Genomic DNA, 22,462 nt, shown 5'->3' with positions numbered 1-22,462 from the left:
ACTCGTGTGGGTGAGCATGATCGTCACCATTTTGCCTATGGGCAATCCGTAGCCTAGAGACGAAAAGACGTGTTTTATGCATAAGATGCCTAATGTTAAATGCTAAATCAGAGGGGGCGGGGCAACATGGCGGGGGAGTAGGGCCCCCAAGTGACCTGTCCCCACCAACTTACCTAGATAACCTTCAAATCATCCTGAAAACCTACGAATTTGACGTGAGATCTAAAGAGAGAACAGCTGGAACGCTACAGAGAGAAGAGTTTGCGCTTCAAACAAGGAAGGAAGACGGAAAAATAAATAAATAAAAAGGAATCAAGTGGGGGAGGGGCCCCGCGAGGAGCCGGGCTAAGGCCCCGCGGCAAAAGCCCCCTGGGACAGGAAAGCCGGGCCCGGAGAAGCAGGAACTTTAAAAATCCGCACCGGATTCTACCCAGACAGAAAGGCGCTTAGCAGAGAACTTGGGCAGAACCGCAGGAGGGGCAGTGGAGCCTCCAGGTCCCCGGGGTCACTACCGAGCTCGGTAAAGGGCTGGAGCGCGCGCGCCCGGCGGGGCCTCGGGAAAAGCTCAGCTGGCGGCTCCGGACAGAGGGGGCCGCGCCCTGCTGCCTTCGGGAGCCACGGCCGCGGGAGCACGATTCCAGCAGCACAGGCCCTGATCCCAGGGCGCCGGGGGACACAGCCCAGGATCCTGCGTTTCCTCGGGACAGATGGAAGCAGAGAGGGCCCCGGACAGCAAGGAGGCTCCAGCCGCCGGGCGTCCCCCCGACCCCCGGGAGCATCCAGGCCAGTGCGGACTGGGAGACTGTGGTAGTTACTGCGGGGGCTGACTCCAGAGCTGGAGAGCTGGCCGAGGCCAGTGTTGTTGTGCCTCCTGGTGTCACCCTGTGCCTGGGGCGGAGCGGGGCCGCCAAGGAACAGGGACCTCACAGGATAAACAGCTCCCACTGAGCCGTGCACCTGGCAGAGGCGGGGCAACGCCCCCAGGTGCACACACCTGAGAATCAGCACAGCAGGTCCCTCCCCCTGAAGACCAGGTGGAAGGACAGGGGAAGAGCAAGTTCTTGACCAAGCAGCACTGGAAAGCTCCAGGGGAAGTCGAGGGATTTACAGTATATAGAACGAGAGGATTCCCCTCCTTATTTTGTTTTTGTTTTTTCTTCCTTTTTCCAGTACAACTTGTTTTTAGTCACTCTGCACTGAGCAAAATGACTAGAAAGAAGAACTCACCACAAAAGAAAGATTCAGAAACGGTAGTCTCTGCCACGGAGTTTCAGAATTTGGATTACAATTTGATGTCAGAAAGCCAATTCAGAAGCACAATTATAAAGCTACTGGTGGCTCTGGAGAAAAGCATATAAAGGATTCAAGAGACTTCATGACTGCAGACTGTAGATCTAATCAGGCCGAAATTAAAAATCAATTAAATGAGATGCAATCCAAACTGGAGGTCCTAACGGTGAGGGTTAAAGAGGTAGAAGAAAGAGTGAGTGACATAGAAGACAAGTTGATGGCAAGGAAGGAAGCTGAGGAAAAAAAGAGAAAAACAATTAAAAGACCACAAGGAAAGGTTAAAGGAAATAAATGACAGCCTCATAAGGAAAAATCTAATTTTCCTTTAATTGGGGTCCAGAGGGCACCGAAAGGGACAGAGGACCAGAAAGCATATTTGAACAAATCATAGCTGAGAACTTCCCTAACGTGGGGAGGGAAATAGGCATTCGGATCCAGGAGAGAGAGAGATTCCCCCGCACCCCAAAATCAATAAAAACCACTCAACACCTTGGCATTTAATAGTGAAACTTGCAAATTCCAAAGATAAAGAGAAGATCCTTAAAGCAGCAAGAAACAAGAGATCCCTAACCTTTATGGGGAGAAATATTAGGTTAACAGCAGACCTCTCCACAGAGACCTGGCAGGCCAGAAAGGGCTGGCAGGATATATTCAGGGTCCTAAATGAGAAGAACCTGCAGCCAAGAATACTCTATCCAGCAAGGCTCTCATTCAGATTAGAAGGAGAGATAAAGAGCTTCCAAGATAGGCAGAAGCTGAAAGAATATATGACCAACAAGCCAGCTCTGCAAGAAATATTAAGGGGGACTCTGTAAAAGAAAGAGGAAGTCCAAGGAAACAATCCACAGAAACAGGGACTGAATAGGTATCATGACGACACTCAATTCATATCTTTCAGTAGTAACTCTGAACGTGAATGGGCTTAATGACCCCATCAAAAGGTGCAGGGTTTCAGACTGAATAAAAAAGCAAGACCCATCTATTTGCTGTCTACAAGAGACTCATTTTAGACCTAAGGACACCTACAGCCTGAAAATAAAAGGTTGGAGAACCATGTACCATTCAAATGGTCCTCAAAAGAAAGCAGGGGTAGCCATCCTCATATCAGATTAATTAAGTTATCCCAAAGACTGTAGTAAGAGATGAAGAGGGACACTATATCATACTTAAAGGATCTATCCAACAAGAGGACCTAACAATCATGAGTATTTATGCCCCTAATGTGGGAGCTGCCAAGTATATCAATCAGTTAATACCCAAAGTAAAGACATACTTAGATAATAATACACTTACACTGGGAGACTTCAACACGGTGCTTTCTGCAAATGACAGATCTTCTAAGCACACATCTCCAAAGAAACAAGGGCTTTAAATGATACACTGGACCAGATGGATTTCACAGATATTTACAGAACTTTACATCCAAACGCACTGAATACACATTCTTCTCAAGTGCGCATGGAACTTTCTCCAGAATAGACCACATACTGGGTCACAAATCAGGCCTTGACGGATACCAAAAGATTGGGATTGTCCCCTGCATATTTTCAGACCATAATGCTTTGAAACTTGAACTCAATCACAAGAAATTTGGAAGAAATTCAAACACGTGGAGGTTAAAGACCATCTTGCTAAAAGATGAAAGGGTCAACCAGGAAATTAGAGAAGACTTAAAAAGATTCATGGAGAATAATGAGAATGAAGATACAACTGTTCAAATCTTTGGGATACAGCAAAGCAGTCCTGAGAGGGGAAATACATCGCAATACACGCATCCCTAAAAAGACTGGAAAAAAGCCTCGGTGTCCATCGAAAGATGAATGGATAAAGAAGATGTGATTTATGTATACAATGGAATATTACTCAGCCATTAGAAACGACAAGTACCCACCATTTGCTTCCACGTGGATGGAGCTGGAGGGTATTATGCTGAGTGAGATAAGTCAATCGGAGAAGGACAAACATTATATGGTCTCATTCATTTGGGGAATAAAAGAATAGTGAAAGGGAATAAAGGGGAAAGGAGAAAAAATGAGTGGGAAATATCAGAAAGGGAGACGGAACATGAGAGACTCCTAACTCTGGGAAATGAACTAGGGGTGGTGGAAGGGGAGGTGGGTGGTGGGTGGGGGTGACTGGGTGAAGGGCACTGAGGGGGACACTTGAGGGGATGAGCACTGGGTGTTATTCTATATGTTGGCAAATTGAACACCAATGAAATATAAATTTATAAAAAAACAAATCGAAAAAAATAAAATTATGTCATATGTTACGCAAGTTACCTATCAATAAAAACTACATTTTGCCTGGTTCAAAAAAAAAAAACTGGAAAAAACTCAAATACACAAGCCACCCTTGCACCTAAAGGAACTGGAGAAAGAACAGTAATAAAAAGCCTACACCCAGCAGAAGAAGAGAGTTAATAAAGGTTTGAGAAGAACTCAATGAAATAGAGACCGGAAGAACTGTCGAACAGATCAACAAAACCAGGAGTTGGTACTTTGAAAGAATTAATAAGATAGATTAAACCATTAGCCAGCTGTATTAAAAACAAAAGAGAAAAGACTCCAATTAATAAAATCATGAATGAAAAAGGAGAGATCACAACCAATACCAAGGAAATACAAATGATTTTAAAAACATTATGAGCAGCTATATGCCAATAAATTAGGCAATCTAGAGGAAATGGACGCATTTCTGGAAAACCACAAACTACCAAAACTGGAACAGGAAGACATAGAAAACCTGTACAGGCCAATAACCAGGGAGGAAATTGAAGCAGTCATCAAAAACCTCCCGAAACACAAAAGTCCAGAGCTAGATGGCTTCCCACGGGAATTCTATCAGACGTTTAAAGAAAAAACAATACCTATTCTACTAACACTGTTCCAAAAGATAGAAAAGGATGAAATACTTCCAAACTCGTTCTATGAGGCCAGCATCACCTTAATTCCAAAACCAGACAAAGGCCCCACCTAAAAGGAGAATTATACACCAATGTCCCTGATGAACACAGATGCAAAAATTCTCAACAAGATACTAGCCAATAGGATCCAACAATACATGAAGAAGATTATTCACCATGACCAAGTGGGATTTATTCCCGGATGCAAGGCTGGTTCAACACTCATAAAGCAATCAACATGATAGATCATATCAACAAGAGAAAAAAACAAGAACCATATGATTCTCTCAACAGATGCAGAGAAAGCATTTGACAAAATACAGCATGCATTCCTGATCAAAACTCTTCAGAGCGTAGGGATAGAGGAAACATTCCCCAGCATCTTACAAGCCACCTACGGAAAGCCCAGAGCAAATATCATTCTCAATGGGGAAACACCGGGAGCCTTTCCCCTAAGATCAGGAACACCACAGGGATGTCCACTCTCACCACTGCTATTCAACATAGTACTAGAAGTCCTAGCCTCAGCAATCAGGCAACAAAAAGAAATAAAAGGCATTCAAATTGGCAAAGAAGAAGCCAAACTCTCCCTCTTTGCAGATGACATGATACTGTAGATAGAAAACCCAAAAGACTCTATCCCAAGATTGCTAGAACTCATACAGCAATTCGGCAGTGTGGCAGGATACAAAATCAATGCCCAGAAATCAGTGGCATTTCTATACACTAACAAAGAGGCTGAAGAGAGAGAAATTAAGGAGTCAATGCCATTTACAAATGCACCCAAAAGCATAAGACACCTAGGAATAAAGAGCTTTTGAAACTCAACAGCAAAGAAACAAACAATCCAACCATGAAATGGGCAAAAGGCATGAACAGAAGTCTCACAGAGGAAGGCATAGACATGGCCAACAGGCACATGAGAAAATGCTCCGCATCACTGGCCATCAGGGAAATACAAATCAAAACCACAATGAGATACCACCTCACACCAGTGAGAATGGGGAAAATTAACAAGACAGGAACCAAGAAATGTTGGAGAGGATGTGGAGAAAGGGGAGCTCTCTTGCACTGTTGGTGGGAATGTGAACTGGTGCAGCCACTCTGGAAAACTGTGAAGGTTCCTCAAAGAGAAAAAAATGGAGCTACCCTATGACCCAGCAATTGCACTGCTGGGGATTTACCCCAAAGATACAGATGCAGTGAAATGCCAGGATACCTTCACCCTGATGTTTAAAGCAGCAACATCCACAATAGCCACACTGTGGGAGGAGCCTCGGTGTCCATCGAAAGATGAATGGATAAAGAAGATGTGGTATATGTACACAATGGAGTATTCCTCAGCCGTTAGAAATGACAAATACCCACCATTTGCTTCGACGTTGATAGAACTGGAGGGTATTATGCTGAGTGAAGTAAGTCAATCTGAGAAGGACAAACATGTGGTCTCATTCATTTGGGCAATATAAAAAATAGTGAAAGGGAATAAAGGGGAAAGGAGAGAAAATGAGTGGGAAATATCAGAGAGGGTGACAGAACATGAGAGACACCTAACTCTGAGAAACAAACAAGGGGTAGTGGAAAGGGAGGTGGGCGGGGGGTTGGGGTGATGGGCACTGAGGGGGGCACTTGAAGGGATGAGCACTGGGTGTTATGCTATATGTTGGCAAATTGAACTCCGATAAAAAATATGCCAAAAAAAAAAAAGAAAGAAAGAAAGAAAAAAGCTAAATCAGGCAGCTTACATATCCAGCAGGCAGCAGGGAAAGGATATTTACATTTTATCTATGCCCTGGAATGATGTTCTATCTACCTGTTTCTTGTCTCATTTCAAGCAGAGGTGATCTTGTAACACTTATGAGATACCCAGCTCAGACATCCCTCGTGCAATGTATTCTCAAATCCCCTTCTCTGAACACCCACGGGTTGCTCATCTCTCACCATAATATGTGTAAATGTCTATTTCAGGGTCAATGTCCCTAAGACTCCTGGGAGCAACTTGAGAGCAGGAATTATGTATCCTTCAGTGTTGCAATGCCAACGTCCCACACCAATCCTCACAGCTATTATGGCTCCAAACTGCATAAGAATGGAACCATAGCATCGAGTCGCTTTCCAAGCCCCAGTACAATTCATGAAAAGTTTTTTTTAAGATTCATTTATTTATTCATGAGACACACGCACGCACACACACACTCACACACACACACACAAACACACACACACAGAGGCAGAGACACAGGCAGAGGGAAAAGCAGGCTCCCCACAGGGAGCCAGATGTGGGACTGATCCTGGATCCTGGGATCTCATCCCGAGCCAAAGGCAGATGCTCAAATGCTGAGCCACCCAGGCGTCCCAATGAAAAGTTTTTACTTCAACCTTTCCTCTAAATCCACAGAGATTGGGACAGCCCCCTAAGGTGCATCTCTTGGATTTAAGCAGCACTTCTCTTGGCAGCTCCGGGAACACAGTGGTGCTGAAATGAAGAGAGGCAGGTGAACCCACTGCTCAGGACAAAGACAGCTTCTTCCAAACATCTGTGACATCCTTGAATTGACTGGCAAACTCTCCCAGTCACTGGCATCTTCAGTCGTGTCCAGGAGCAGAAACTGAGTATTTTTGGCCCCCAGAGTCTCCTTTAGAAAAGAAAAGCAGGACCTGCATCACTTTTGCTGAGAGGTAAGGAAACAAGATCATTTGGTTTGGGAAGGGTAGAAAGAGAAGACCAAAACGTTCTTTCTCCTACAAGTCACCTGTGGGATGCCAGACACTACCTGGGTGCCATGGAGACTACATGGGATTTAATCCCCATGGCAGGCTGAGAGCATGAGGGCTCATCTCCCTACTGTAGGTGAAGACATGAGGGTCAGAAAACCAGAGCCCTGGTCTAGGTCAGGGGCAGAGCCTGGGCCTGGGCTAGAACCAGTTTCTGTTTGATTACACAGCCCTTCTTCTCTTAACCTGAATGACAGTATATTTTAAATTGAAGCTTATAAAAGAAATGCACTAGATCAATACTAGCATTAAAATTCCCACGTCATAGGGGCAGGTGGCTGGCTCAGTCAGTCCAGGGTGCACTCTTAGTTTCAGAGATATGAGTTCAAGCCCCATGATGGGTGCAGGGATGCCTTAAAAAAAGAATCTCTTTTAAAAACCCCATGGCACAGAACATGAGAGAAGATATCAAAGGGAATCCCACAGAATAAAAGTAAGTGTTTTTTGTTAGATTTCTCTTTTATTTGTGTATGTGCTCTGTGTGTGTGTGTGTGTTCTATTGTGTTGGGTAATAGTGTGAATGTATTTCTTACTTGGGGCAATGGTAAAAATGCATAAGAGCTACTGCACTCTGTATTCCTGCATCTAGATTGCCTGTACATAGAAAGCAGGCAAAAAATGAAAGCCACCTTACCGAATATCCCCTTCATTCCTGATGGAAATATTGATACCATCTTCCTTAATAATTATCTCAAGTTTTTAGAGATAAAGAATCTTGCTCATGGGAACACTTGGGTGGCTCAGCAGTTGAGTCTCTGCCTTCCGCTCAGGGCATGATCCTGTGGTCTGGGATCGAGTCCTGCATTGGGCTCCTTGTGGGGAGCCTGCTTCTCTCTCTGCCTATGTCTCTGCCTCTCTCATGAATAAATAAATAAAATCTTTAAAAGAAAAAGAATCGGGCAGCCCGGGTGGCTCAGTGGTTTAGCGCCGCCTTCAGCCCAGGGCCTGATCCTGGAGACCTGGGATCGAGTCCCGCATTGGGCTCCTTGCATGGAGCCTGCTTCTCCCTCTGCCTGTGTGTGTGTGTGTGTGTGTGTGTGTGTGTGTGTGTGTGATGAATAAATAAATAAAATCTTTTAAACGTTTAAAAACAAAAGAAAAAAAAGGAAAAGAATCTTGCTCATGGTTACAGAGCGAGCAAGTTGCTGGTCATAACTGTCTCTGCAGGGGTGAATACCAAGTCAACCATAACGACATCTCAAGCTCTTGGTGAAATTGAGGTGTGAGAATTGTTTGTGCAATGGGCTTGAGATGTCTGAATCATCCCCAGAGAGTCCAGTACCTTTTCAGGTACACTTCTGAGTTCTTCAGCAGATTAAAGAAGGACATTCTGGAGCACCTAACCTTATCATAGAGGCAAAATCACCTCAAGAAGCCTTCATGAAGAGGTGAAGACAAGAAGAGGGGCAGCTAGAAGGGAGAGGAGGTCAAATGCAGGACCAGGGGTAGATGAGAGCAGAGACAGAAAAAAGTCCATCTGAAAAGAGGATGTGCATGGCAAGACGTTGTGGCAGCAATTCATTTTTAGAACCAAGGACAGGACCCTGCCAGCCCTATTAGCAGCTCAGCCCTGGTTCAGGACCAAGAACAGCCCAACAGGCCAGTTTGCTTTGTTCAGAGCTAAGAACATCACTCCATCAGAAGTTGGCCTGGAAAGAGTGTTAAGCACCAACTGCGAGCCTCCTTGTGCTCATTTGAAAAAAGAGGTTTATGCCAAAATACCAAGTAGAATTTTCCACCAAAAACATATCTGCCTTCCTGTGCAAAACTGTGTCCCCATAATTATAAAATAACATCAACAGTGACAACAGATAATTCATTGCGTTCATATTATTCAACAGTTTTTCCTCTGTTACTCTAAGGGAAATATCTTAATGATCTCATCTATCTTTGCCTAAACCAACAGTTTTGGAAGGATTTCTCCTTTTTCCTTAATTCGGACATGTTAAGGATTAAGCATTTTCAGGGGGGAAATTTTTACTAAAATTGAGGGAGACGCCATTTAAAGAATTGGAGTAAGAACATTTAGGTTCAAAGGAAGATTAGTACTCACACTTGATGTGCGATGTTGGTCCTGTTTTAAAGTGGGGGGAGAGTGCATTTGTACATTAAGTGCAAGAATATGCCATCAATATTTCTGAAAGGACCCTCAAGAAACTGGTGACTGTTGTTTCCTCAGAGAACGAAATGGAAGCACAAAATTTTATTTTTTATTAAAATTTTACTTAAAAAATTCACATACATAAAATTGACTTTTTGGTGTGCATTTATATTAATTTTTAACACATGTAGAAACTATTTCTATAAATGGCTTTTATAAATACTGAGCAGATGCAAAAAAAAAGGCAACCCAGAAATATGTATAAAAATAATGATGCATTTGTCTTTCTCTGACAGACTTATTTCACTTAGCATTATACCCTCTAGCTCCATCCATGTCATTGCAAATGGCAAGATTTCATTCTTTTTATGGCTGCATAATATTATATTGTGCTGGATAATATTTTATAGCACATCTCCCTTATCCCATTCATCTCTTGTTGGACACTGGGCTGCTTCCATAAGTCATTGCATTGGACACCTGAAGGTAATATAACACTGTATGTTAACTATACTGGAATGAACATAAAAGATAAAATAACAAAATAAGATAAAAGATGCAATGAGTCCCTTATATTCATTAGCTATTTTAAAAGCTTGATTATCTTTGAAGTCCCTGTATACTCTTCTTATACCACTCTTCACTGGTAAGAAGTATCCTTGAATTTGGGGCTCATTATTATCCTATTTTGCCACGTAACTTTGTATCCCTAAACAATGTATTTCTTCAAACTTTTTGCACAGTGTGACTTTTAGATAAATGGAATTATAACTGCACACATACGTAACTTTTCTCTTTTGTTCAATATAACGTTTCTGAGATTGATTTATTCAGAACGTTAGATGTGGTCCTGATTCATTCATCTACTTGAAGAATAGTATTCCATTATATAAAGAGATCACAATTTATTTATCAGTTCTACGACTGGACACTTGGGATGTTTGCAGGTGTTTTGTTTTGTTTTGTTTTGTTTCCTTTTTTTGCTAGTAAAACGGTGCCGCTTTGAACAGTACTTAATCCGGATGTATACTTACACATAGAATTTCTGGGGCATGGTGACATCTTAAAACTTAGTACATAATGCCAAATTGTTTTCTGAAGTCAGCATACAATTCAGACTCCCAGGAACTGTGTATAAAAGTTCTTATTATTAGACTTAATATTTTCAGACATTTATACTTGTCAATTCCATGAGTGTGAAATGGTATCTAATTTTGGTTTTAATTTCCATCTCCTTGGTTCCTAATATCTCCCAAAATAGCAAATTTCCTATGTTTCAAGTGATGAATTATTCTTTGGTGAGGTATACTTTCAGGCCTCCTCTGCAAGTTTCTATGGAAAAGATTATTTTTCATATTAATTGGACAATTTCTTTGTATAGCCTACATAGGCTGCCCTTGTCACTCATATGTTTTGCAGGAATATTTTTCATTTGTGACTTTTAAATTTTTTTGTGGTGATCAGATTTTCTTTTGATGATTATAGTTTTTACATTTTATTTTTTAAAGTTTTTAAAAGTTTATTTATTTATTGAAGTAATCTCTATACCCAGCATGGGGCTCAAAAGAAAGGAATCCAACCTAAGTATGACCACTTAAAGTCAACAAAAGAAAAGAAAGTACAATCATAGCTCTTACCTCCATTCTACAGGCAAGATAACAGGCTTGTAAAGGCTGTCTTGCCAAAGATCACAGATTTGCTAACTACCGGTGGAAGCTTCTTGTTTCCAGGTTTGCGACTTTCTGGCTCACTGGTCCTCCTGACAGTAGTCAATCTATAGCACTTACGGTGGCTCTCAGGGCCCCTGATGCTCTTCCTCTTTTGCCGTTTTACTCCTGCCTGGATCATGGTCTCCACTAACATTTCTTTCTTCACTCAGATGGAGAGGTCCCTGGAGTTGGGCAACATGACCAGAGTCCAGGAGTTTGTCTTGCTGGGTTTGTCCACCAAGCCGGGCATAAGGAATGTCCTGTTTGCTGTCTTCCTGACCCTCTACCTGCTGACCCTCCTGGAAAACACCCTCATCATCTACCTCATCTGCAGTCACAGCGAGCTCCACAAGCCCATGTACTTCTTCTTGGGTAACCTGAGCTGCCTAGAGATGTGCTATGTGTCAGTGACCATGCCCAGCCTGCTCCTGGGGCTTTGGACTGGACCCTGCCATGTACCCTTCACAGCCTGCATAATTCAGCTTTTTTTATTCATAGCTTTCATTAGTACCAAGTGCACCCTCCTGGCCTCCATGGCTTATGATCGCTATGTGGCCATCTGCCGCCCACTCCACTACCCACTGCTTATGAGGCCCCAGGTCTGCCTGGGCTTGGCTTTGTCTTCATGGATTGGGGGGCTGCTGGTCTCAGTGGTCAAGACTTCCTGCATTGGCCGCCTGTCCTACTGTGGCCCCAATGTCCTCAACCACTTCTTCTGTGACGTCTCTCCTCTGCTCAACCTCTCTTGCACTCATGTGGCCCTGACGGAGCTGGTGGACTTCATCTCTGCCATCATTATCTTCTGTGGGTCATTACTAGTTGCTTTGGCCTCCTATGTAGCCATTGGGAACACTGTGCTCCACATGCCATCGGCAGCCACCCGTCGCAAAGCCCTCTCCACCTGTGCCTCACACCTGTTGGTGGTGGGCATGTTCTATGCAGTGGTCCTCTTCATATATTCCCACCCCAGCCACATCAATTCCACAGGGCTCAGCAAGGTGCTGTCAGTCATCTATACGGTGGTCACACCCATGTGCAGCCCTATCATCTACTGCCTGCGGAACAGAGAGGTCCACGTTGCGCTGCAGAAAACTCTCCACTTGTGCTGGGTCTCTTCAGTGAGAACTGACCTTGCCCACTCTTGAATTTAAGAGAACAAACTGATGGTCACCACCGGGTAGATGAGTGAGGTGAATGGAATGAAGGAGTGCACTTGTTGTGATGAGCACCAGGTGATGTATGGAAGTGTTGAATCACTATATTATACACCTGAAAATAATATTACACTGCATGTTAGCTAAGTGAAAATTAAATAAAAGCCTAAAAAATAATAAAATAAAACTATAATGGCCAAACGCACACACACACACACACACACACACAAACACACACACACACAGGATCAAAGGTAAGTGGAAACTGGGAGGAAAATATTAGCAACATAATGTATAAAGACATTCTTAAAATAAATGAGAGAAATAGGAATACTCTAAGACAAAAGCAAAGAAAAATGATCATGGACAGGCAGGTTATTGAAGGGAAAATATATGGCTGATGGCCTACCAAAAAATGTGCAACCTCTCTAATAACCCAAGATATATAAGTTGAATCTGAAGATAGCAATTTACTCCATGCCTCCTGAAAAATATTATGAAGAATGCTATCAAACAAGAATGTTTATTGCAAAATTGTGAAATTTGGAATAAACTTTATTTTATTGGTAATTATTGGAAATAACTCAAATGCCCATTGACAACATATTATTTAAATATATTGCATTGTATCCATACTATGAAATAACATCCATCCATTGAAGAGATTAAACTAGATCACTAGTATCTACTAGATACTGTTGTGGGGATGTGGTCTGTTGAGTTAAAGATGAAAGAAACAGTACATGAATATGTCAATGTTTTGTGAAACAGTAATGATAAAGATGCTAATTGCAATAATTATTCATGTTTGTTCACACCTAGAAATGAATCAGAAAGGGTATATATTGAACAGTTTTTAGGTGTGAGACCACAGGAAACTCATATTTTCCATTTTATATGTTGGAATATTTAGCAATAAGGCTATTTGACCTTCATAAATGAATAAATAAATGTATTATAGGAGAAAGGAAATTCAAAGAATGACCTTCTATGGGATGATTTACTTATCACACTAGCACATTTTAAATTTATTTTTTTTAATTTTTTCCAGCTTTAATGAGATATAATTGGCATTTAACATTGTGTAAATTTAAGGTGTACAATGTGTTGATTTGATTAATTTATATATTGTGCATACTTTTAATTTTTATTTTAATTAATAAAATAAAATTCGTGTTGACAATAACTCAAGGGTAATGAGCATGTTCAGGTGTTTTTTGTTACATTATAGACTGGTGCGTTTTAGGAGGGAAGTTTGTTAATACAAAAAGTCTTGAGAATCTGGATGCCTTTGCATCCAGCAATTCCACTTTGAGAATTTAACTTGAAGGAAAAAATGAAAGAAATGAGCAAAAGCTGAGCTACAAAGATACCCACTCAGGACTATTTTCACAAGGACAAGTAATCTAAGAGTTTATTTTTTTAAGTAATAGGAATGGCCAATAAACCTATGGAATGATGCTCAGCCTTCACCACTACTAGAGACATGAAAACCAAAGTAATAGGATGCACTTCCACATAGCAAATTTTATTTATTTTTTATTTTTTAAAATATTTTATTTATTTACTCATAAGAGACAGAGAGAGGCAGAGACATAGACAGAGAGAGAAGCAGACTCCCTGTGGGGAGCCTGATGCGGGACTCAATCCTAGGACCCTGGAATCACAATCTGAGCCAAAGGCAGATGCTCAACCACTGAGCCCCCAGGTGCCTCTCACAGAGCAAATTTTTTTTATAAAAAGAAATTATTTGAGAATACCCAGTGTTAGTTGATGTGGCAAGGAGTGGGGTGGGAAGAGGCACTCTCTCAGATGCTATGGGAATGTGGATTGAGGCAGTGTTTTTGTAAAACCATCTGCTGATATTGATCAAAGTTTACATTCATATTACTTTGATACAGCAACTGCCATTTTATCTTTGTGTTATAGATGTTGAGATAATCATTTATATTCTTCATCAATGATTCCAGATCCCTACCTGCTAGGCACATGTAGGATTGATTGCACTTTCTGGGCTCTTTGTGGGTGAGTAGAGTTACGTGGGTGGGTGAAGTCCTATGAATGGTTCTGGCCTACAAGCAATTATGTCACTTACAGGCCAAAGCATTGAATTCCTGGTGTGCGACCCCCTCATCTCTTCTGTCTTGCATGGTGACTGGCAAGGTTCAAAGTAGTGGCTGTTTCTCCCACTTGAGGTAAGCAGATCCTTACCTGCCAACCTTCGGTGGACACAAAACAGGAGCAATTGACCAACATTTACTAAACGAAGTCACTAAGATTTCAGGGTTATTATTGTTATAGCAGTAACCAGCCTTCCCAGCAAAATACAAAACTATTTGGACATGTGGACAAAAAGTAGCTAATCAAAGAGTTTATTGTAATATTTCTTGCAATAATCATAAACTAAAAATTACCTATATTTATCCATAGATAAATGGATGAATCTGTTATGAGTACTATGCCTTTATGAACCTTTACGATGGCCATAGAAATTCTCTATATGCCAGTCTCACACAGGCATTGCTAAGTGACAGAAGTAGTGCATCAAGTCATATGATCGGAGAAATGAGCTATTTAGTTCAAATAGTTTGGAAAAATATGTCCATCAGTTGATACATCTCCCTCCCTCCCTTTAGCTATGTGCAAACCATCCTGTAAATTTTATGTCAGATGATAAATCAGTCAGTGTAGGGTTAGGTAGATGACTATTCCCAATTAGAGATGAGGAAGTTGACATTCATAGAAGTATGGTAAGTTGCTCAAGGTCACACAGGCAGCAGCTGTAATACCACAACTTCTTTTGCGGCCATCTGACTTAGGTATGTTGTGCTCCTGGATGCTCATTTGAGCCTCCTTAGCTAGAGGTGGGCACCAGATCTCTGCTCCCTAAAAGGATACCATTTGGTGTCTTTCTGTGTCTGTCTGATTTCACTTAACATAATGTTCTCTAGGTCCATCATGTTGTTGTTGTGAATGGCAAGATTTCCTTTTTGGAGGGTTGGAGGTGGACTAAATAATATTCCATATATATGTCACATTTTCTTTATAGTTCATCTGTTAATGGACATTTAGTTGTTTCTATATTTGGCTACTGCGAATAATGCTGCAATGAACATGGGAATGGAGATTTCTCTTCAAGATCCTAGATTAAAGTTGTGTACATTAAATGGGTACAGCTTTTCATATATCAATTATACCTCAATAAAATGGTTTTGAAAATCTCTTGACCCTAGTTTACTTATATAAAATAAAAAGAATTATTTCAGGTATATTGTATTATTTGCTCACAATTCCTCTACTCACTGTCCTTACGACTTTAATTTGGATAAAATACACTTTGCTGTGCCCACTGACTTTTGATTGACCATATAATTCACTGCGGCTAGTGGAATATGGATCAGATTGAGAGTTCTGAGCTGATGCCAAAAGAAGCACTAACTAGGAGCACCTGGGTAGTTCAGTCAGTTAAGTGGCTGACTCTTGGTTTCTGCTCGGGTCATGATCTCAGGGTCCTGGGATCCAGTCCTGCATGGGGCTCTGAATTTGGCAAGGGGTCTGTTTGTGGATTCTCCCTCTCCCTTTTGCTCTGCCCCTCCCCCTGCTCTCATGCTCTCTCTCATGCTCACTCTCTAAGATAAATAAATAATTTTTTTGAAAAATATATTAAAAAGAAAAAGAAGCACTAACTTTTTCTACTGCCCTCTTGCTATTTGGCTTGATAAGAGCATATCCTGGTTCTGGGATAAGAAACAAGGGGAACAGACCTAAACCTGATCTGCAGCCAGAAGCAGAACACCACCACTCAGCCATAGATCCACCAGGCAGGGGGGAAATTTGTGCTATTAAAGTCACTGAAAACAATTTTTGATTGCTTGTTACATAGCAGTAGTGTAGCAATAGCTACATATAGCATCATAATGGTTAAGTTATGGGTTCAGCCAAAAATAGTTGCTTAAACAGGATGGAAATAATTTCCCACCAATGTAGCATCATTGATTTGGGGTTGACAAGACAATCCAAAGTGTCAAAGGACCCAAGCCCCTATCTTGTTCCACCATTCTCAACATGAAGCTTCCATATCAGAGTCCAAGACAGCTGCTCCAGTTCCAGCCATCATGTCTTTATTCCAACCATAAGAGATGGAAGGGTAGCAAAGGATGTACAGGAAAGTGTCTTTCCCCTAAAAAGCATAACCTGAAACTTTGCCATTGACGTCTGTCCAGCACATACTCATATGACCCTATGTAGGGACAAGAGAAGAGTTGGCAAATATTGTTTTCTGAGTGTCATATGGCCCTATGCAGGGGAAAGAGAAGAGCTGACAAACATTTTTTTCTGGGTGGCTATGCTTCCAGCTGAAATCTGGTGGATCTATTACTAAAGGAAGAAGGAAGGACAACACTCGTTGTCACATGCATCTCCCTCACAGGGTGGCTGTAAGGCTTAAAATGTGACAAATATTTATCCATTCATCTTCTTTATCCATTCCTCTTTCGATGGACAGGCACTGAGGGGGGCACTTGATGGGATGAGCACTGGGTGTTATGCTACATGTTGGGAAATTGAACACCAATAAAAAATAAAATAAAATAAATAACCAACAGGAAACTAAAAAAAATAAATAAATAAAATCCTCATTAACCTTTCTAGGAAGGTTCTTTGAATAAACAATGGAATTTTAAAGCAAAAAAGTGCAAAAAATCCATATAAAGTGCTTTGCATAGGGTCTGGAATTCAGCAAATTCTCTATAGGCAGCAGGTCTTATAAGAGTCATGAATCTTTGGAAATATGGAGATCGTTAAGACTTTACCTTTCTTCAATGGATTGTCCACTTGTTTATTCGAGCAAATTCACTGAGCAGCTAACATGTACCAGGTGTTGTCCTGAGCAGTGGCATCACTGCCTAAGAGTGATGGAGTCCATGCTTCTGCAGCTCTACTGCTTCGGTCTGTATAGTCTCACCTTGTGTGAAATGGAAGCCACAGAAGAAATGGAAAGAGGGGTGCTGTATTAAGCCTTCATATCAGGGCAATTAGGGAAAGCTCCATAACAAAGAGACCCAGAAGCCAGACCTTGAAGGTGTCTGCATGTGCAGAGATGACAGGGAACATACCAGCATTCAGACAGACCAGCTTTTGCAAAGACACCAGATGTAATGGACCTGACATATCTCCGTAATGTTGGGTGTAGTGTGGCTAAAACCAGAACAGAATGGAATCGTGAATCCCTAGTTAAGCAGGTTCAGTTCTGTCTCAAGGACACAAAAGACAGATTAAAGTGATTTTTTTAACTGAAAAATACATATTTATTACAAAGGCAATGCACACTTACAACAACAAAAAAGACAAAATACAACAAAATGAAAATGAAAGCAAAGACCACCCAAGATCTTCCATATAATGGCAATTACCAGAAACATTTTATAAAAGTGATTTTCAATTCTTTCCTATATACATATATATATATATATACGCACTGCACTATGCTGCATTTGAACATTAACATGTAGTTATGCTGTACATGTCATTTTATAACACATTTTCCACATCACAATGTACAATTGACATCTCTCATGGCAATAAATGGACTTATAGGAGTTATTTTTCACGACACCTTAGGATTCCATCGTGTGGCTGTGCTGGAGTTTATTTTGACTACTCCTGCCTTGTCAAATATAATTTTCTCCCAATATTTATCTATTACAAACAGAAGGGGTGCTTTGGTGGCTCAGTCAGTTGAGCATCTGATCTGACTCTTGATCTCAGCTCAGGTCTTGATCTCAGGGTGGTGAGTCTCACAGGTTCCATGCTAGGCATGAAGCCTACTTAAAAATAAAATAAAATAAAAAATAAAAGCACAAAATTTATTGCTGAAAACATCCTAACTTATTTTCTTGGCAAAAGATTGTTAACTGCCAAAGCCCACATACAGTCAGGGTTTTTTTTTACACATATTGCCAAATTGCCCTCCAGAAGCGTTGTACCAATTTCAGTTAATAACTTTTATTAATCTTGAAATTTGCAAAAAAATGTTTTTACTCTTCCAGAATTTTTGTTTTTAAATTTTAAAAATTTAAATATTTATTGGGGCACCTGGCTGGCTCATCAGCAAAGCGTGCAACTCTTGATTGATTGGTTTTGAGTTCAAGCCCCACGTTGGGTGTAGTAGAGCCTACTAATAAAAAAAAAAAAAAAACTTAAAAAAATGTAAAGATTTATTTAAAAGTTTACTCCAAAATTTTACCCTTTATATACAAATATGTCAGGGCTCCATGTCAATGTAAAGAGATATAATTAATTCTGTTTTAAAAAATTGTTTCATAAGATTTCATAATATTCAGTCACTATGACATATTCAGTCTTTATCTTATTGATGAATATTCACATTCTTTCCAGTTGGGTCACATAAAACAAGAATACAATAAACATCCTTATTGGGATGCCTGGGTGGCTCAGGTGTTGAGCATCTGTCTTTGGTTCAGGGCATGATCCTGGAGTCCTGGGATGGAGTCCCACATCAGGATCCCTGCATGGAGCCTGCTTCTCCCTCTGCCTATGTCTCTGCCTCTCTGTGTGTGTGTGTGTGTGTGTGTCTCTTGTGAATAAATAAATAAATAAAAATCTTTTTTAAATCCTTATTTATGTACTTTTTAAAGATTTTATTTATTTACTCATGAAAGGCTAACAGAGAGGCAGAGAGACAAGCAGCCTCCCTGTGGTGAGCTTGATGTGGACTCCATCCCAGGACCCTGGGATCATGCCCTGAGCCAAAGACAGACACTCAATCACTGAGCCACTCAGTGCCCCCTTATTTATTTATTTTTATAAACCTTTGATTTACCTATGAGGTATTTATAAAGTGGAAATGCTGAGTCAAAGTGAAGGCACAATTAAAATTTTAATAGATAATACCAGGTTTCTCTTCAAGAAGGTTCTAACAATTTATGTCACCACCAGCAATATGTGACAGAGAATACCTACCTTCCCAAGACTACCTCAGCTCTAGGTGTAACAAATCATGTAAATTTTTCCTGACTGGATATAGTGATGTTATAGTTTATTGCTATCAGCATTTTTGTTGAATACCAAGGATGTTTTTAGATTCATTCATCATTTGCCTTATCTCACATATAAATTGCCTTTACAATTGCTATCCCTGCCCTGGCATACACGTATGAATAAAGTTAAACAAAGAGTTACCATTTGACTCAGCAGTTCCCTCCCGCCAAACACTCAAGAAAAATAAAAACATATGTCCACACAAAAAGTTGTACACAAATGTTTACAGCAACATTATTCTTAATAATCAAAAGATGAAAACAACCTAGATATCCATCAATTGATTCATGGGTAAATAATAAATGATATATCTACAAATGGAATATTATTTGGCTATAAAAATGAATGAAGTACTAATATATGCTACATCATATATAAGCCTCAAAAATATTACACTAAGTGAAATAAGTCATACAAAAGGCCACATATTACATGATTTCATTTATACAAAATGCCCAAAACAGGCAAATCTATAGAGACAAAGAAGATTTACAGTTTTTTAGGGCTGGCAGGACGGGTTTGGGAAGTGACTTCTAATGTGCATGGAGTTTTCTTGGTAGTGATAAAAACATTCTGGAAGTAGATGGCGGTGATGGATGCACAGCTTTGTGAATATACGAAAATCCACTGAATTGCAAATTTTAATTATTTTTATTTTTTTATCTATTTATGATAGTCACACACAGAGAGAGAGAGAGAGAGGCAGAGACATAGGCAGAGGGAGAAGCAGGCTCCATGCACCGGGAGCCCGACGTGGGATTCGATCCCGGGTCTCCAGGATCCCGCCCTGGGCCAAAGGCAGGCGCTAAACTGCTGCACCACCCAGGGATCCCTGAATTGCAAATTTTAAAGGGGAAAGTGTACGGCATGTGATTTATATCTCAGTAAAAATTGAAAACTGTTAATAGCTTGAGGTCCCCTCAATGCTGTACTAAAGTGGTCAGCTTCGGGACCAGTGTAGGGTTCTGTGGATCGCTGCCTGGACCTCCCTGTTACGCAGGCAGTAGATGATGGGGTTGCACATGGGCGTAACCACTGTATAGATGACTGACAGTACCTTGTTGAGGTCCATGGCTTCTATGCGGCTGGGACGGGCGTAGATGAAGAGAGTGGCTGCATAGAAGATGCCGACCACCACCAGGTGCGAGGCACAGGTGGAGAGGGCTTTGCGACGGGCAACAGCTGATGACATGCAGAGCACAGCCCTCCCGATGGCTACATAGGACGCGATAGCCACAAGGAGGGAACCCCAGAGAATAATGATGGCAGAGATGAAGTCCACCAGCTCTGTCAGAGCCACGTGGGTGCAAGACAGGTTAAGCAGAGGGGAGACATCACAGAAGAAGTGGTTGAGGACATTGGGGCCACAGTAGGACAGGCTGGCAATGCAAGATGTCTTTACCACTGAGACCAGCAGCCCCCCAAGCCATGAGGACAAAGCCAAGCCCAGGCAGACCTGGGGCCTCATAAGCAGTGGGTAGTGGAGTGGGCGGCAGATGGCCACATAGCGATCATAAGCCATGGAGGCCAGGAGGGTACACTCCATGCAGATGAGGGAGATGAAGAAGAAGAGCTGGGTCATGCAGGCTGTGAAGGGTACATGGCAGGGTCCAGTCCAAAGCCCCAGGAGCAGGCTGGGCATGGTCACTGACACATAGCACATCTCTAGGCAGCTCAGGTTACCCAAGAAGAAGTACATGGGCTTGTGGAGCTCGCTGTGACTGCAGATGAGGTAGATGATGAGGGTGTTTTCCAGGAGGGTCAGCAGGTAGAGGGTCAGGAAGACAGCAAACAGGACATTCCTTATGCCCGGCTTGGTGGACAAACCCAGCAAGACAAACTCCTGGACTCTGGTCATGTTGCCCAACTCCAGGGACCTCTCCATCTGAGTGAAGAAAGAAATGTTAGTGGAGACCATGATCCAGGCAGGAGTAAAACGGCAAAAGAGGAAGAGCATCAGGGGCCCTGAGAGCCACCGTAAGTGCTATAGATTGACTACTGTCAGGAGGACCAGTGAGCCAGAAAGTCGCAAACCTGGAAACAAGAAGCTTCCACCGGTAGTTAGCAAATCTGTGATCTTTGGCAAGACAGCCTTTACAAGCCTGTTATCTTGCCTGTAGAATGGAGGTAAGAGCTATGATTGTACTTTCTTTTCTTTTGTTGACTTTAAGTGGTCATACTTAGGTTGGATTCCTTTCTTTTGAGCCCCATGCTGGGTATAGAGATTACTTCAATAAATAAATAAACTTTTAAAAACTTTAAAAAATAAAATGTAAAAACTATAATCATCAAAAGAAAATCTGATCACCACAAAAAAATTTAAAAGTCACAAATGAAAAATATTCCTGCAAAACATATGAGTGACAAGGGCAGCCTATGTAGGCTATACAAAGAAATTGTCCAATTAATATGAAAAATAATCTTTTCCATAGAAACTTGCAGAGGAGGCCTGAAAGTATACCTCACCAAAGAATAATTCATCACTTGAAACATAGGAAATTTGCTATTTTGGGAGATATTAGGAACCAAGGAGATGGAAATTAAAACCAAAATTAGATACCATTTCACACTCATGGAATTGACAAGTATAAATGTCTGAAAATATTAAGTCTAATAATAAGAACTTTTATACACAGTTCCTGGGAGTCTGAATTGTATGCTGACTTCAGAAAACAATTTGGCATTATGTACTAAGTTTTAAGATGTCACCATGCCCCAGAAATTCTATGTGTAAGTATACATCCGGATTAAGTACTGTTCAAAGCGGCACCGTTTTACTAGCAAAAAAAGGAAACAAAACAAAACAAAACAAAACACCTGCAAACATCCCAAGTGTCCAGTCGTAGAACTGATAAATAAATTGTGATCTCTTTATATAATGGAATACTATTCTTCAAGTAGATGAATGAATCAGGACCACATCTAACGTTCTGAATAAATCAATCTCAGAAACGTTATATTGAACAAAAGAGAAAAGTTACGTATGTGTGCAGTTATAATTCCATTTATCTAAAAGTCACACTGTGCAAAAAGTTTGAAGAAATACATTGTTTAGGGATACAAAGTTACGTGGCAAAATAGGATAATAATGAGCCCCAAATTCAAGGATACTTCTTACCAGTGAAGAGTGGTATAAGAAGAGTATACAGGGACTTCAAAGATAATCAAGTTTTAAAAATAGCTAATGAATATCAGGGACTCATTGCATCTTTATCTTATTTTGTTATTTTATCTTTTATGTTCATTCCAGTATAGTTAACATACAGTGTTATATTACCTTCAGGTGTCCAATGCAGTGACTTATGGAAGCAGCCCAGTGTCCAACAAGAGATGAATGGGATAAGGGAGATGTGCTATAAAATATTATCCAGCACAATATAATATTATGCAGCCATAAAAGGAATGAAATCTTGCCATTTGCAATGACATGGATGGAGCTAGAGGGTATAATGCTAAGTGAAATAAGTCT

General features: G+C 41.0%; 2 protein-coding genes across 2 annotated transcripts; one reads left to right on the top strand and one right to left on the bottom strand.

Annotated features, from left to right (window-relative positions):
* Positions 1 to 10,950: 10,950 nt before the first annotated feature.
* LOC112909364 (olfactory receptor 6Z7-like) lies at positions 10,951 to 11,925 on the top strand. The gene has a single exon (XM_025985270.2). It carries the CDS (start codon positions 10,951 to 10,953, stop codon positions 11,923 to 11,925), a length of 975 nt encoding a protein of 324 aa, XP_025841055.2.
* Positions 11,926 to 19,933: 8,008 nt separating this feature from the next.
* LOC112909365 (olfactory receptor 6Z7) lies at positions 19,934 to 20,878 on the bottom strand. The gene has a single exon (XM_072747544.1). It carries the CDS (start codon positions 20,876 to 20,878, stop codon positions 19,934 to 19,936), a length of 945 nt encoding a protein of 314 aa, XP_072603645.1.
* Between the last annotated feature and the right edge of the window lie 1,584 nt (positions 20,879 to 22,462).

Source organism: Vulpes vulpes, chromosome 1 (genome assembly GCF_048418805.1).
Source record: "Vulpes vulpes isolate BD-2025 chromosome 1, VulVul3, whole genome shotgun sequence".
NCBI classification, from domain to species: Eukaryota; Metazoa; Chordata; class Mammalia; order Carnivora; family Canidae; genus Vulpes; species Vulpes vulpes.
Note: the sequence above shows the minus strand (reverse complement) of the source record. Positions and strands in the feature narration are given on the sequence as shown.

Bases quoted from the DNA above. Each gene is read 5' to 3' on its own strand.
- LOC112909364 (XM_025985270.2), top strand. From the start codon at position 10,951: ATGGAGAGGTCCCTGGAGTTGGGCAACATGACCAGAGTCCAGGAGTTT.
- LOC112909365 (XM_072747544.1), bottom strand. From the start codon at position 20,878: ATGGAGAGGTCCCTGGAGTTGGGCAACATGACCAGAGTCCAGGAGTTT.